Source organism: Calypte anna, chromosome 3, assembly GCF_003957555.1.
Source record: "Calypte anna isolate BGI_N300 chromosome 3, bCalAnn1_v1.p, whole genome shotgun sequence".
In the NCBI taxonomy this organism is placed as follows: domain Eukaryota; kingdom Metazoa; phylum Chordata; class Aves; order Apodiformes; family Trochilidae; genus Calypte; species Calypte anna.
This window is the reverse complement of record NC_044246.1, coordinates 109108746-109125138: the sequence shown is the minus strand read 5'-3', so window position 1 is coordinate 109125138 and position 16393 is coordinate 109108746. Positions and strand designations below refer to the sequence as shown.

General features: G+C 46.8%; 1 protein-coding gene across 1 annotated transcript in view; it reads right to left on the bottom strand.

The window, feature by feature from the left end:
* Positions 1–1800: 1800 nt before the first annotated feature.
* The window catches only part of TNFRSF21 (TNF receptor superfamily member 21), a 36023-nt gene continuing 21430 nt past the window's right edge, over positions 1801–16393 (bottom strand). Inside the window, exons 4-7 of the mRNA XM_030446590.1 lie at positions 13051–13316; positions 7353–7406; positions 3863–4082; positions 1801–2987 (exon numbers count right to left, since the gene is read on the bottom strand). Of these exons, the coding sequence (XP_030302450.1) occupies positions 2758–2987; positions 3863–4082; positions 7353–7406; positions 13051–13316 (770 nt within the window). The 3' untranslated portion in view covers positions 1801–2757. The remainder of the gene's footprint in view (positions 2988–3862; positions 4083–7352; positions 7407–13050; positions 13317–16393) is intronic.

The following is a 16393-nucleotide window of genomic DNA, read 5'->3' as shown; positions in this document are numbered from 1 at the left end:
CATCCAGGTGGCAAGGAAAGGAGGGAGCGATGCTGAAGGCATGAAGAGCATAGAGAGAGCCAAGGACTGACCCAAATCTTGGCCTGTCCCACAGCCTGCCACCAAAAGGAATTAAATTTGTCCTACCAGCCTGGAGACCCACCTGTGTCCACTTTTACAGCTTTTCTGATGCCTTGGTACCTCCCGGCCCTGATAATTCCATGACATGCCTGCTTTGTGGTTTCTTCAGCTGGCTGCTAAATCCTCCTCCTAGGACCATATTATTTGGTTGTTTTATCTTCAAACCCTCTCAGAAAATGTGTGTGGGGCTGTCAGGATAGAAAGCAGAGCTGAGGGATGGGGCCAGCATTGCCCTGGGAGGATGGCTCTGATGGCTCCAGCATTTACAACCCTTGGGTTTAGCTGGGATCACCTGGACCATCAGAAAAGGACAAATCCTCAGTTTCCCACCTGGGTTCACTCCAAGAACCTGCTAAGGATAATTGAAAGCCTGCAGTTTGGGTTTGCCTTGAGCTATTGAGGCCCTTGAGCTTCTAGGGATAACTCTTGCCCAGGCAGGTTGACAACAGCCACCAGCGCTCCCAACACAGTTTTTAAAAAAGAAACAAACAAAGAAACAAAAACCCCACTTGCCAACAGGGTGTTACTGGGCTCCACCTCAGAATACCACTTTCAGCAACAGGTCCATACCAGGCACATGAGCCATACTTGCTATTTCTTTGTGATGATTTGAAGACATGAGGCAGCCACCCAGAGCCCAATGCTGCTTTGCTAGCAAGGGGAAACCCCACCCCAGCACTCCTGGTAAAGGCTCTTGCTATTTTGCAATGTATTTAATCTGTCCATGGGTTGAACACTTTGAATCCTGTACCTATGTATAGTCCAGTAATGGCAATTTTCAATGCCAGCCAGAAAGAAAACACAGTGCCCTGGTCAGCGGGAAAGCACTCTGGAGCCAAGTATACAAAATGACAGTATTATAAACCAGAAGCATTTGCGAATTGAGGTTTCCATTCATAGACAGAAAAACAAGAGATTAGTTATTTGGAAGTGAAGATTTTAAGGGCACTGGTAATGTAGCAAGGCAAGCGAAGCACTGTGCCTGCAGGACTGTAGCTGGGGAGTGACTCAGCACAGCAGATGCATCCTGGAAAATTAATACCTCAGCCCCTCCAAAGTGCCTGCAAATCCTTTTCAGAGCTTGCAAAAAACAGCCCTGGAAGACCCAAGAGCCATCTCATCTGCTCACCACTATGGGGATCAATACAAGTCCCCCTTCCCCAGCTCAGGGACCTGACTTGTGGGGAAGCATCCCCCTGCAATCTCCCAGCTGCAGAGAGCTCCAGGGATTCAAGGCAGTGTTGCTAAAGGAAAGCAAACACATTCTGGCCTCAAAGCTAAAGAATCCCTTTTGCCACCCTCAGATCCCAAAATCTCCCTCTTCAACCCCCCACAGGCATCCTGAGCATCCCCTGCTTCAACCCCGGTGTCCCCAAGCAGAGGCAGGTGTTAAGGAGCTTAACACAGAATCATGTCAAGTAACAAACACCTAGTATTTATTAATAAATTAGTACACTGGAAGGCAATTTTTCAATTCATTCCCCTCTTGCCCCACTCCCACCCCTTCCCACAGGGCAGCACCTGCCACCCTCATATAATGATTTCTTCAAATTGAGCGTAGTACAGACTGTTTGTTACGGGAGCATAATAGTTGCAAATATAATCAGACAGACTTCTTACGATGCAGCTATTTTTTCCCCCCACCCCACCCCCTTCCATTTTTTTTTTTTTTTTCTCCTCTTAATAAAAAGTGAAGTGTGATTTGAAGAGGCTATTCAGACCAGGTAAGGTCTCTGGAGAACCTATTGGCCACGTCTGTATAAAAAACAAGAGACACGAGTGTAAAAGCATAGCGTGGTTTTAAGTCCTACACTGCGAGGAGAGCAGGACCACCCCTGGCTGCTTCCGCCTCCCCATGTCCAGCACAAGCTCCCTTCGTGGCCCCACCATTCCTGTAAGAGGCAAGGCAAGATAAACTCCTCACATTTGACTGAAGGCAAAGGACCTTTTCATCACCTCCAAGTTGGTGGGACTGCCCCTTCTCTTTGCAGTTAAAGCACTTCTGCTTTACTTTATAGGAACGCGATGCATTGTCCGGGTGAAAACCATACAATAAATAACCATGCTAGTAAAACCTCAGCAATGGATAGGAGCTATATAGTAGTACATTTAAAAAAAAAACAACAAAAAACCAGTCAGCTCAGGTGGGAAGCTTAGCTGCGAGACAGTGACCAGCAACAATTGGGGTTTATTTTTTTTTTTTGCGTGTTTTTGCCATTTACCACGCTGAGGCGAAGAGAGAGAAAGTCACTCCAAGAGACAGCTTTGAATGAAGAAGTGGGTTACAGAGCAATCCCCAATTTGATGTGTTATATTACACCAGATTTCATGGTCTTTTAGTTCATTAACTGCATTTTTCTTTAAAGTGCATCGACTGATCTGATTGGAATGAGGACAAGGAGGAAAGAGGCTCGGGAAAGGGGGCAAAGGGTGCAAAGACTTGGACTGAGCGATAGAGTTAAGGTGGAGGGGTGCAACGCTGGCAAACTGCCCCCCCTCCAGAAACCAAGGACACCTCAACAGAAATACTGGCCATATATTCTACAACAAAACCTGCCCGAGTATTGTCGGTCATCTTAAGGAGTGCCAAGCTAGCTCTAGCAGATATTCGGAGAGTGCGTGGTGGTGACCCAGTGCCTACAGTAAGTCAGGGAGGTGGCTATAGACAGAGTCCAGGAGGGTCTGGCTGGCTTCCTGGCTCTTGACTCCAGCGATCTCAAACAGCCTGTCCAGCTTGTCTTCAGCTTGGGGGATCTCCTCTATGACATGGAGCTCCTCAGGGTTCAGGATGTGCAGCATGTCATCGAAGATCGGCTGCAGATCGCAAGGGTCCAAGCGCACCTGGCGCAGGACGGTGTCCTTCTTTTCTGTAGGAGGAAAGGAAAGGAGAGGGTGATCAGGAAACCCCTCAAGAAACTTCTGCTAATCAGGGCTTGTTCTCCTTGGAGACTTGGATCCATCCCCTGGTGCCACCTCTGGACAGGGATGTGCCACCAGGACAATCAAGGGAAAAAGCAGAAGATGGTCGGTGTTGAGAAGGGGAGAAGATGGAGAAGGAGCCTAAACCAGGATCCTGCTAGAGCAAGCACGTCACCTATAAATGCTGAATGGCCAATGTGGGAAAGAGAGGGTAGGAGGGGAGCCAAAAAAAGCAGAATTCTGATTCTGTTCTTTCAGGTTGTTTTCATTGGGTCAGCTTCATTTCTGCACCCAAGTTTAAATTCAGAAAACTGATGGAGCATAATGTTTCACCTTCATCAGAAGTTGAAGATTAAATGCAGCAATTTAAATGCAGTAAATTAAGCTCTCTAATAAAAGCTGAGGTGATTAATTGTCATTTACATCTCAAGTCCCACACTGCAGCAAGCTGAACCAGGAGTAACAAAAAAAAAAAATCTTTGTTCTCCTGGTTTCACCTCATGCAGTAACACACAGGCCAACATAATAGCCAAAAATCAGGAGAAACCCCACAACAAGCATCCAAGGATGCTACAACTCTGTCAGCATTTCCAAGAGTCAAAAGCCTTTAGGAAGTTGTTTTCCCAAACCTGTATCATCTTAGCTAACAGGATATTCTTGCCTGGAACGAGGATCCACTAAACATATCCCAGAGAGTCAGTTTTCCCAGTTATTTACGATATGCTAGGCAGCTCTGCCACGTGTGCCACCACAAGGAGCACACACCATGGCATCCCTTTGCATCCCCCAACAAGCCCCAAGCTCCCAGGGTTGATTTTAGTACCTTTGGTAATAAAAGAGCCTGTCCGGCTGAGCGCAGAGGAGCCGCTGGAGGTGGAATCACAGCGCAGGAGGGGCTCCGCTTCATCGACGAAGAAACATTTCTTCTCTGAAGGAGAGGGCTCCACGGTGAGGACAGCCGCCTCGGGGGGCTTGGGGCTGGGGGTGGGTGCAGGGCTGAGGGGGCTGGGGCTCGCTGGGACTGCCAGCCTGTCAACTTCCACCTTTTTGGGGAAGAAAGAGAGGGAAAGTGAATGCAGTGAGGGTGGGTGCTGTGCAATGGGCTTCTGCTCAAAACCATCCCGAGCCTATCCTTGGTGAGCAAGCCCTGAGTTTGGGTGGTTTCCTTCTTCCTGGGGACCTGCTGGCCCAGAACAGGCACCAAAAATGACCTGTAGTGGACATCAGGCTGGCATTTAGCCACCAGTGCTCAACAGGGCAGGAGGGGTTAATGCAACCTGAACTCCTGGTAGGAGCTGCTGCAGCACCTAGATGGCACATGCAACCCCAGAAGCATCTTAACTTTGTTTTCCTTCTGACTCTCGGGTTATTAAAGCCTGAAGCTCCCTCAAAATCCTACTCCACAGCTATCACTTGCTAAAACCAAGTCATAGCCTGGCTCCAGGCCTCATTGAATTACCTTGGTTGGAAAAGACCTTCAAGATGAAGTTCAACTATAACCTGATACTGACAGGACATTGACTAAACTATATCCCCAAGCAGTATGTCTATACTACTCTTAAATACCTCCAGGTATGGTGACTCCACCATTGCCCTGGGCAGCCTGTTCCAATGCCTGATAACCCTTTCAGTGAAGAAACTCTTGCTAACATTCAACCTAAACCTACCCTGGTGCAACTTGAACCCATTACCTCTTGTCTCATCACTTGTAACTTCATTGAACAGACCAATCCCCACCTCTCTACCACCTCATTTCTTTAGCTGTAGAGAGCAATAAACTCTCCCCTCAGCCTCTTCCAGGCTAATAAACCTCATCTCCCTCAGCTGCTCCTCATAACACTTGTGATCCAAACCCTTTATCAGCTTTGGTGCCTTCCTTTAGACACACTCCAGTAGCTCCATGTCCTTTCTGTAGTGAAGGCCCCAAAACTGCAAACAGTACTTAAGGTGCAGCCTCACTAAGGTTGAGTACAAGGGTAAGGTCACCCCCCTGGTCCTGATGGCCACACTGTTCCTGATACAGGCCAAGATGCTATTGGCCCTCCTGGCAACCTGTACACACTGCTGGCTCATGTTCAACCAGCTGTCAATCAGCACCCCCAGGTCCCTCTCTGCTGAGCAGCTCTCCAGACACTTCTCCCCAAGTCTGTAGCACTGCTGGGGGTTGTTGTGGCCAGAGAGCAGGACCTAACATTTGACCTTATTGAAACTCCTGCAGTTGGCCTCAGCCCATTCATCAAACCTGTCTGGATCCCTGTGCAGAGCCTCCTTACCCTCAGGCACATCAACACTCCCACCCAGCTTACTGTCACCTGCAAATTTACTAAGGGTGCTCTCTATCCCCTCACCAAGATCCTTGATCAACATGTTAAACCAGAGTGGTCCCAGTACTAAGCCCTGGGGAAGATGCCTCCAACCAGCTGAGAGACTGCAGGGCTAGAGCTGTGAGGCCCCTCGGAGATCTCCACTGCAGCACTGCTCCTCTCACCAGCTACACTGAAACACTTGGAGTTAATAATTTGTTTGCCCTGTCTCACCCTGGCTCCCATGAGCACCCCATTAAAGCGTGATGGAATAATCCATCCTGCCTGACTTCAAGTCCAGGGCCAGGAAGGACAAGCAAAGGCTGGCACTAACCACAGTGTCACCCAAGTGCCTTTGCTTTTTGCTACCCTGATCTGAGCCAAAGGCTCCTGGAGATACAGGGAGCAGCAAGCACTGCTGGGACATCCTGAGCTGGAAAGCAGCATGGCTTGGGTGCCATCAGGAACCTGCTTCCTAACCTGACCATGGTCTGCATCACCCTTCTTGCATCTCCCTCCTACCTCCATGGCAGGAGGCAATGTTATCTGCCCTCCTTCATCTCTCAGTATCCCCTTGGGTTGCAAACCTCAAGCAGAATATACTCCCTGCAGGGACAAGAACCTTGAAGCAGTGTCCCTACATCTCTGGCTAGCAGTCTGGGTACCTCTGGAGGTCACCATGACCCTCCAGGCAGGTTCCTCTAAGGATCACCTAATATTTAACTTCTTCCCAAACTTTGCATCCCTGCTTGAACTGCTAAAGCAGCACAGATATGCAAGCCCTCTCTGCCCACAACTCACTCTCCCAACAAAATTCCACAACCCTGTTTTCTCCTTCTACAGGGAGACCAGTCGATTCATTCTCACACACTTTTGATTAAAATGCAAGATTCAGATGAAAGGCTGTGGGCCAGGGAGCTGCTGAGCCACCTCCATGCCAGCATGGATGTGCCTGCACATTTCTCATCCGTGTCGAGGAATTCACCACCCACAAATCACATGGCTGCTGAGACGCCCATTAGTTCACATTAAATTAACATTGAAGCCTGTTCCTAGTAGAATAAAAGGTTGGTTTCTTTCCCCCCATTGAAAATAAACAGGGAAGGATTTGTTCTAGCTCAGAACGTTACGCAATGGGCATGTTAAAAATAAAAGTCAGCTTTAATTTTTAATTAAAGGAATCTGCTTTCTACTCTGAAATTCCCTTCCCGTTGCAGCTCATCGATGAGAATCAGCTTATTGCCATTAACAGGGGAAAAGCAAGGGAAGGACCAGAACAGCAGCTGGCTGCTTTCCAAATTGCAACATGCTCCAATTTCCCCTTTAACAAAACAAAACAAAACAAAATACAAACCCAAAACAAACACACACAAACCCTAAGGAGGCTTTAGGGGTTTGTTTTTCCCTGTGCAGCTATCAATGTAATACCCTGTCAAAAACTGAAATCCAAAAAGGGGCCTGACAGCCAAGGAGCAGTTACAGGGAGGCCAGGGAGCAGCCAGCTGTCCTGGCTCTCCTTCCCAGCAGAGGGGAAAAAAACCCTTCCCAGAAGCATGCAAGTCATTTGGAGTTTAATTAAAGAGCTGGTAAAGCAAGGCGAGGGGAAAAAAAACAGAAAAAAAAAATAAAATCACCCGAGGTTATTTGACTGTAGGCATCCTGGGAGCCCAAAGCTTTCCAAATAGCTGAATGGTTGTGAGCTTATGAGGCAAAGCAAACAGGATGCTCGGATGCCTGTTAATATTTAAACCGAGGGAAGAAAGTGAGTGGGAACAAGGGCTTTGAAAGGCTAAAGGAAAGCTAAAGGTTGCTGCAAGGTTAAGCCTGTGGAATAGGTGTAAAAATACACTATTCATAACCCATGACTCATTTGCTTGAAACCACCTTGACCATTCCTATTTTTAAGACTGGTGGTGCTTGAGTGAAACCGATCTCCGGCTGGAAAAAATAATAATAAAAAAAACCTCCTCTGAAGGCCTTTTTCCTTTCCAGAGCCATGGAGTTTCTTACCTTTCCATCATCGTTGCAGGGCTCCTGAGCTTGCCACTGGGGTTGCATCTGCACCTGCACAGACAGACAGAGAGATGCAGAGGGTCAGACACAAGGACCAGCATGAAAATCCAAAGGTGCTGCAGCGGCTTTGATGCATCAGCAGCCTCCTGACACGAGGCAGTCGAGCTGGGGCACTCTGCCAATTTATTGTTAAATTTTGTTTTAAGTACTGCAGCAATAGGTTTGAAATGCCAAAAAAAAAAAACAAACCCAAAAAACAACCCACAAAAAACCCCAAAAAAACCTCAACAAAAAAACCCAACAAGAACCCAAACCAAACCAAAAAAACCCAACCCCCAAACCAAACCAACAAAGTAAACCCAAAATGCCACCACCAAAAAACCCCAAACCAAACCAGAATAATCCTAAAAGCTCCCTTTAGGGTACAGCTCAAGCACCAACATCCCTGTGGATCTTGGTGCATCTGCTCTAGAGGATGCTCTAAGCAGCAGAGGGGGTCTGAAGGCCCCTCCTAAAAGGAAGAAGAGAGGACAGCAAGGGATGGGTGCTGAAGATGACAGAGGCAAGGTTTTGTTTCCTTTTCACAGCTGCTGCCAACGGCTCTGTTTGAACAGGTTGGTCCCATTTTCTGCCTTCATTTTACTGAAGTGCGATAAAAGCTCACCTTGGACAAACAGAAACCACAGCTGCTGTGCCAGCATTAGGAAGGAGCAGCCAGGGGCATCCAAAACCCCCTCCCATGGGCAGCACTTCCCTGTAATTCCTCCTGCAGCAACCAGACAGAAATGAAAATCCAGTGGCAGGTTTGGTGCTGCATCAGCCCAGTGGTTTTGTGCAGCTGTGCTTGAGTCAGGTTTTCTTGCCCCAACACAAACATGACTCAAACTACTGCTGATTCAAGAAAAAAAAAAAAGATTGAGCAGGGAGCTGGGTTCAGAGAAGCAACCTCAGCAGAGGGTGACTGCACACCCTCTTAGGGTGGGGGATAAATTAAGCACCAAGGTTTTGGTGTTGACTGGGCCATGAGGTCTCATTAAGGTGGCAGAGACACAGGGTGATGGTCTGCAGGTGAAGGGTAAACCCTTCACCTGGCTCAGCTCCTTGTCCTTTACCTTGCTGGTCAGGTTTTAGAGGAACATTTCACATCATCTGTGGTGGAGCTGGTGGCACAGAATCATTCTGGTTGGAAAAGAACTTTAAGAGCATCATGTCCCTCAACACAAGGTAGCCCTAGAGAAAAGCTACTCCAGTCAAGCCTCACGTGACCCAGGATGGGCAATGAAAGGGTTTAGATGCCAAAACCAAAATGCAACCATCCATGGAGCAAACAGCTCTTTCCCACCAGCCCCAGCCATTTCTGGGCCTTCTCCTTTCTATGGATTTGCCCACTCATCTTTTCAACTCAACCCATGATGATAAGAGTCGATAAAGCTGTGATGAAGAGTTTCCAAATGCCACTATAGGCTGAGTAAGTCAATATCAGGTTTGGTTTGTTCTGACTCCACCATCTTCTAATTTCACCCTATACTCCTTAGCCCAACATACTGCAAATACACAGACCCAAAGAGATGTGGTTATCACAGAATGGAAGCCTCAATTGTAACTACATCCACTAGAAAATAACTTTTTCTTGTGTTTATCTTCTCTGTATTTGTATTACTGGTTGAAACCCAACTCAAGGTTTAGAGTAAACCTGACAAAAACCACTCCAACAAAACCCAACTAAGGATACCTTCCATAGGGCTTTGACCAATTTATCCTACAGTTTTCTGCCTCAAATAAAACCTAATGCAAGTCCAGAAGGAAATATTGCATGCAACTTTTTTTTCCCAGGCTGGGAAATGCTCTCAGACTGCAGCCCCTGCCTGGGAAATACACCCAACAGCTTCAGCCTTACTCCTCTGCCAGTGAAAAATTAATTGCTAATTAGTCCAGCCCAGTTCTGCTTTGCCAGAAGAGGAAATGAAGGGGATGGGGCAGAAGCTACTGGGGATGGATTTGGGGAACGCTGCTCCAGGCTCTTGACCCCCAGCCCTGGGTTTTGACCCGCAAAAAGACAAAGAACAGGAGCCAAAAGGCAATGCCACAGCCACGTGCCTGAACATGGGGCTACTTTCACATCCTCTTGTCCTCTAGCACTCCCCAAAAACCCCATGGTTTAACCTCACACCAGACACAGCCCTGACACATCTGCTGATTCATGGGATTATCCAGAGCATGCAATTAGCCGTGGACCTAAATCTCATTGGGCTCAGGACTGCAGCTCCTCACTCTCCATTTTTACCATCTCCCTATCAATTTATTTGTTTTGTAGCTTTACTGAGCTACTGAGAGCCCCAAGCAAGGCTGCTTGCTTCCCCTCCCATCCATCCCTTGAAATATTTCAGCTGAGGCCAGCAGAGCCATAAATAAAAAGCTAAGAGCTTAAACCACTGCTCACAGTAGGACACTTGCAGGAGTAAACAGGGCCATCCATGTCAGCAACACCCCAGGCCAGCAGACACTCCTTAATATCTTCCAAATGCTGTTATGCACCCCAAAAAAATCCCATTACCGAGTGCCTGCACTGCACTTTGCTGGTTTTAACCCCAAAAGGGAGAACTGCAATTTGCTGGGATGGCAATGAAAACCTTTTCCTTGTCCCCCAGCACCTCCATTCATGTTGATGTCAGCTCCACTTTTTGGGGTGTGCCTGTGCTTCACCACTGCCCAGGGAAAGAGTTTGAAAACCTGGAAGGGGGAAAAGTGCTGGTGGCCTGGGCCAACCTTTAACAGGAGCCCTGTGAGTTAAATGCACCCCAAAAAAATACCTTCCCACAGCTGCTGCTGCATACACCACATTTTCTGTTATCAGCTGCAAAAAAAAACCACAACCCCCAAAAAAACCCAACACCCCCCCCAAAAAAAAACAGACAAACAAAACAAAAAAACCCACCAAGAAACAACCAACCAAAAAAAAAACCAAACCCCTAGCAAAGAGATTCAGAGGGCTAATCTGGTTTTAACCTAAATTCATTCAGTGTGCTGCAAAACCAGCATAATCCCCCACAGCTAAAAAAGCCAACGAGCCTCCAGCAGAGCTGCTCCCTGCTTGAAGAAAAAGTTGCAGCCATACACTGTAACGCTCCAGAGACTCCCATAAAATCCCCTGTTCCTGTCAAGGGTGGTAAATATTTGGATTTCAGAGCCTGGGAAGTTGCTGGGGGAATGGGACAGTACAGGGGAGAGCAGCTTTGCCTCTGCAGGTTTCACAGGGTGAAGACAGAACAAAGGATTTGGGATAAGGATAACATAGTGGGTGGGATGGGATGGCAAAGGGAGGCTGGCAGGGTTCAGGGTACTGATTTGCTGACCAAGGGCTATGTCACCCAGTAACACATTTTTTCACCTGTTTTTCAGCTGTTCTTATGATTTTTGGTTTGGTTTATATTCAAGACTGCTTCTGCAGGGGTGAATGCTGGAGAGGTGCAGTTCAGTACTCAAAGCTGCCACCAACAGGGTGTCCCAATCCTTTGGATCAAACTGGGGCACCTTTCCTGTTGCAAAGGATTGGAGTGACTGGACAAGGGGGAATGGCTGGAGGAGGGGAGGAAGGGAGGTTTAGATTAAGAATTTGTATTAGGAATTCTTCACTGTGAGTGTGGTGAGACACTGACACAGGCTGCCCAGAGAAGTTCTGGCTGCCCCCTCCTTGGAAGTGTTCAAGACCAGATTGAAGGGGGCTTGAAGAAACCTGGTCTAGCAGGAGGTGTCCTTGCCCATGGCACAGGGGTTGGAATGAGATGATCTTTAAGGTCCCTTCCAACACAAACCATTCTATGGTTCTATGAAATTGGTTCCATACAGAGAAAAGCTGCCTCAATTTGTCTGTGTTTGGACAGACCACTGAGCACCAAACCTGGATTAGCTCTAATTAAAGGCTTTCCAACCAGCACAGATTAAAAGAACCCCAAACAAAACAACCTCAGTGGTTGCCCCTAGCATTGAGCACTTGGCTTCCCCACTGCTAGTGCCATGAACCTCCCCAATACGGCTCAGCCACTGGCACGAGGCTCCAGGGATTCATTTTCCCTTGCACAAGCTGCTTCCCACAGCTTTCTGCATCCCTTCCAGGGCCACTCCACCACTTCCCACATCCACAATAAAAAGAGCCAACCCAGGGCAAGGAGGTAAACAGGTTACAGCAGGTAACAGCAGTGTGCTGCAGTGATGAATCTGCACCCCAGGGTGCTTTTGAGGTTCAACATCCCATGTGCCATTTGAGTGACTGCCCATGGACCTTTGGGGTGGAGGGACCACACAGGAATGGGCAGCACCTAAAGCTGGTCATGAGGGATGCTCATTCAAAAAAGCCTGATGGGATGAATGGAAGAGGGAGGTGTACCTGGTCAGGTGAATTTTTAAGAACATCTCCTTTGCTGAAACAAGCCCTGCTTCTCATGTGGACCCACATGAGTTACCTGAAAAGATTAGCAAACCAATTTTACTAATTTCTAAGGAAAGAAAGTGAAAGCCACAGGAGATCACTAGGCTCCAGGTGCTGCTGGGCAGTAGGGAACACAGCGTAGTGCTTCAAAAAACAAAGAGAATTGTCCTCTAGGAAAGCAGGTCACCAAGCCCAAAAGAAGCCTTGCCTACAAGTATCCATGAGATTTGGGTTTGCTCATTCTCCAGGGCATCTGATTGCTTCACTTTCGAAGTTCCAGGCACATGTAAGGAAATAGCTTGTGTTTAATTTGTCATCAGGAGTACATCATCATGATGGGTCACCCAATAAGCTCTGGTCCTGAAGCTTCCACCCAGATCTCTGTGCTATTTGAGAAGTGCCTGACAGCTTTGGCTGAAACAGCACAGGAGCCCCAAGCACCCCACAACACATCTGGTAATTATGTGTTGTGCTGATGAACAAGCCCCATGTTTTATCTGATGTCCCAGCCCAGAGTTTTGCTGTAGTATTTGAAGTCAAATCAGTAACTAGGAGGACATGACCTTTATAAACATTTCCAGAAGACTACCAAATTCTCAGAGCCAAAAACCCAAAATCATACTGACAAGGAAGGCAGAGGTGGTCAAAACAAGCCTTGGTGGCAAAAGGCACCAAAGCACCTTGTGACTTAAACCCAGTTGAGACTCTGCTGTAGGATATTCTGCAGCAATTTCTTTAGTCTCCCCAGATCCAGGAGATCTTGGTTTAAGGCCAGAGCTGCCACAGAAAGGTAACAACTCTGGAGGAGACCATGCGTGGAACCCCAATGCTACCATCACCACACTGGAAGAAGTAACTTGCTGCTCTACAACATTTAGTGCTCAAGGATGCTTGGACCTTCTCACAAAATCCTGGGATTTAGTAACAGCATTTAAGGACAAGCTGAAAAGGGGGTGATTTTCCTCTGCCTCCTCAGTGCAAGGGCTCAGAGTTAAGTACCAAGTTCTCCCGGTGGGCTCCAGACACATAACACAAACCACGACACACGGGACTCGAGAGCTCATCAAAACCCAGACAAGGTTTTGAGCAAACTTTGGCAAAGCTTTGCTTAAAATATACATCTCAAATATAAACCCCCGAGAAGCCCCAGGGGCTGAACAGAGTCCATCCCCTTGACTATTAGATAAACTCCAGGCCACATCCGTGTCCCGCACTGGACAAGACGCGCTCTGGGGCAGACGGGCACGTGAAATCCCAACCCCTCCTTACCGGGGTGGTGTCCTCCATCAGGCCTCGGATCTTCTCCACCACGTCGTTGCGACGGTGCTGACGGAGGGCACTGATGAGCTGGGCCAGGCTGGCCTCAGGCCCACGGATGGTCCAGTGCTGCAAGGCGGCGTAGGCGCGCTCGTGGTCGGCCGCGTAACCGTTGGAGAAAGCCGCGACCTCCCGCTCGCTGGCGTTGCAGAGGAACTGGTAGATGTCCTTCCACTGGCTCCCCAGCTGGGCTGCCACAAGCTTCAAGATGTCGATGCCTGTGGGGGCAGAAGGGCTACGGGTGAAGGGAGGGCATTTGCAGCCTCCCTGTTTTGAAGAGCTAAGCTCCAACAAAGCTTTTCCCAGCCCCAAACAGCTGCGGGTTTTACGCTTTTCTTTGGAGGTTTTATTATTACCATTGAAGACCTTTTGGGAGTCCAGGCTGCAGGGAGCTCTGTGGGCAAGCAGGACCTGTCATGAGCTCAACACCTGCTGTGTAAATAAGGGGTTGCAGACCCACAGAGGCCCATGCACTCTCAGATTAACCATGTTAATTTAATCACAAAACTTCCTGTGCTCTTTGGCACAGGAAAAGCCCTGGTACTGAGCGACCACATGGCTGCAGAAGCAGGGGAGATGGCAACACGCTCACCCATATGCCTGCATCACAGCCACCACTATGAAGACGAGCTGGATTAAGAGATGAGTCAGCAAAGCATCTTTCTAAAGATGAACATTTCCATGACAGAGCAGCTACAGTCTCATGTAGAGCCCTTTCCCGTGCAGACTGGTGGGATGACTCAGTTACAGGATAGGAGACCTTGCACCAGCTGAGTGTTGGGTGAATGGAAAATCTGCTAGGGGATAAAAAGACAGAACCTCTCCCAGATCAGCCTTGTCAGTTCAAGATTGTGAGGGTTTCCTCAGTTTAGCTTTGTCAGCAATGCAAATAGCACACTTGTCCTTGCAGCTACTCAGAGGTCATGAGTTAAACCTTCAAATAAAGCCATAAGAGCTAATTAACCCTGGTTAATCAAACTAAGCAGCACTTTGTTTCTAACCACCACAATGTAGATGAGCTGCAAAGAGAAACTCTTTCCAGAGGTGTCACCATACCTCAGGCTTGCTGGCAAACCAGCACACCCCCAGCACTACAGGGATGGTTCCTCCTTCCCTCTGCAGCCACCACAACTTCCTCAGCAAAACCCCTTGCTTCTGGCATAAAATCCATAGAAATAATTTCTAATGCAATTTAGACCAAATCTCCCAACTGCACCTTCAGGTCACAGTCCTGATACAGCCAGCTACATACTTACATATATATTTTAGAACTATACAGCCATATATATATGTGTATATATATATATGAACTATACAGCCTGATATAGAGTATTAGCATATATATTTTTATTTATATGCAAACAGCCTGATATATATATATACTTTTTTATAAATGTATGTGTATACACACACATATTTATGATATATATAAAAATGTATAGACAATATAGATATTTTATGTGTCTCTGTGTACATATACATACATATATACACACATGAAATATCTTTACAGCCAGGTATAGACATTTTTATATATGTATGTGTATGTATACATACTTCATTCATCTCTATGATAAAGGTATGTTATTTATGTGCACGTATATGAATTACATATACACACATGAAAAAAACCCACTGTAAAGCCTCATATAGATATTTCTGACTCAAACCCTCCTCACTACTTAAGCAGGCTTACCAAGCTGCTATGTATAGACATCAGTTTTTACTTCTGAGCTAGATAACAGCCATGACCTCACAGAGCTCAGAGCATCCACAGCTGGTGTGGGACTACAGCAGAAACACCCCAGTACATGCCATGCTTTACACCTCCCTATCTTCCTCTCACTGTCACTAAACATCCCTCCCCAGCTGATTTACAGCAATGGGCACATACTGCCTCACATGGTGATATAGGGTTCCCCTACCAACCCAGGGGATGCAGCCCCCAAAAACCAAACCAACCCCAGTGCTTGATTTTAACTATGGAGAAGTACAGGAGAGAGGAAGAGTGAATGGGAAAAAAGTCATCTTTGTTATTTAAAATAAGCTTAAGATATGTTCCCCTGCAATAAGGGACAAGAAAAGACTGCAAATACACAGGTGGAATTTATGATGGGGCTCATTACCTCAGGTACATAATTATGTGTTATTGCTCATCAGATTTCAACATGGTCGCAGGAATTTTTCTGGTCTTTTTAACTTCTCTCGTTTTGCAAACACAAATTCCTCTCCCTCAATGCCTCTACCCATCCAGGCTGGCTGTCAGTCCTACACAGAAAGGACACACAGCCCAGGCCATGCTGTCACCAAGTCCTGAACCTTTGGACATCACTCACCCATGTTGCTAAGAAGCCCAGAAGATGATTCTGGTTTGGAGTCACATCCTTTAAATCAGCAAATTCAGCTAATTCTGGCATAAACCCAGCAGAACACTAGGTTTATGCAGCCAACGCTTAATTTTATCACTCATTAGAAAAAAAAAATTAAAATTCCTGATTTTGAGGGAAGGAAAAGCTTTGCAAGGCTTGTGCACCAAGGAACAGCAGAAATGCAGAGAGGCACAAGCAGGTTTGGTGCTGCCCATTTTACATCTGTAAAGATACATCTCAGTGCATAAGTCATCCTCACAAAGCTTTTTCTAGCCTTGTATTCAGGGGCATTTTTTCCCCCTGGATTGAATGATATATAAAGATAATGCTTGTTTTTACACATATAGATTTATATATGTAAAAAGTAAAATGCTGCCCCTTTTCTATACAAAATGAACAGAGCTGGGTGCTCCCAAGAGTGCTGCCCTGTGATGAGTTAAAAGAATTACACCTGGTGGGAGCTTTGCCCACACTCACTCCCACACAGACAAATATAATTTGTTATTTTATATAATATAATAAAAATATAACCTGCTGGTTTATGACCCTGGCAGAGTCCTCCCAGGAAAGGAAAACCCCATACATTACCTGCTCCCATCTTTGTATTTAATGCTGATAAATTCCAGCAATTACAGCTGCTGTACTGGTGAGAAAAGCTTTCAGCTGGTCACAGCTTGATTTTCACCAGCTTTATGCAGTGGTGTGGCATTTACATCCCAATGTCCTTGCACAAGATTTATGACAAAACGCTCGTGCTCCAACTGACATTTTCAAGTTTAGTGTATTTAATCTCACCATCCCATAAAGTGGCCCCATAAACATGTTTATGTCCCTTGGCAATAATATCCCAAGGCATGAGAACACACCAGGCAGCAGAGGATTTAATGGCTCATAATAATCTTTGGAGAACAAATGTCCCATTAAAA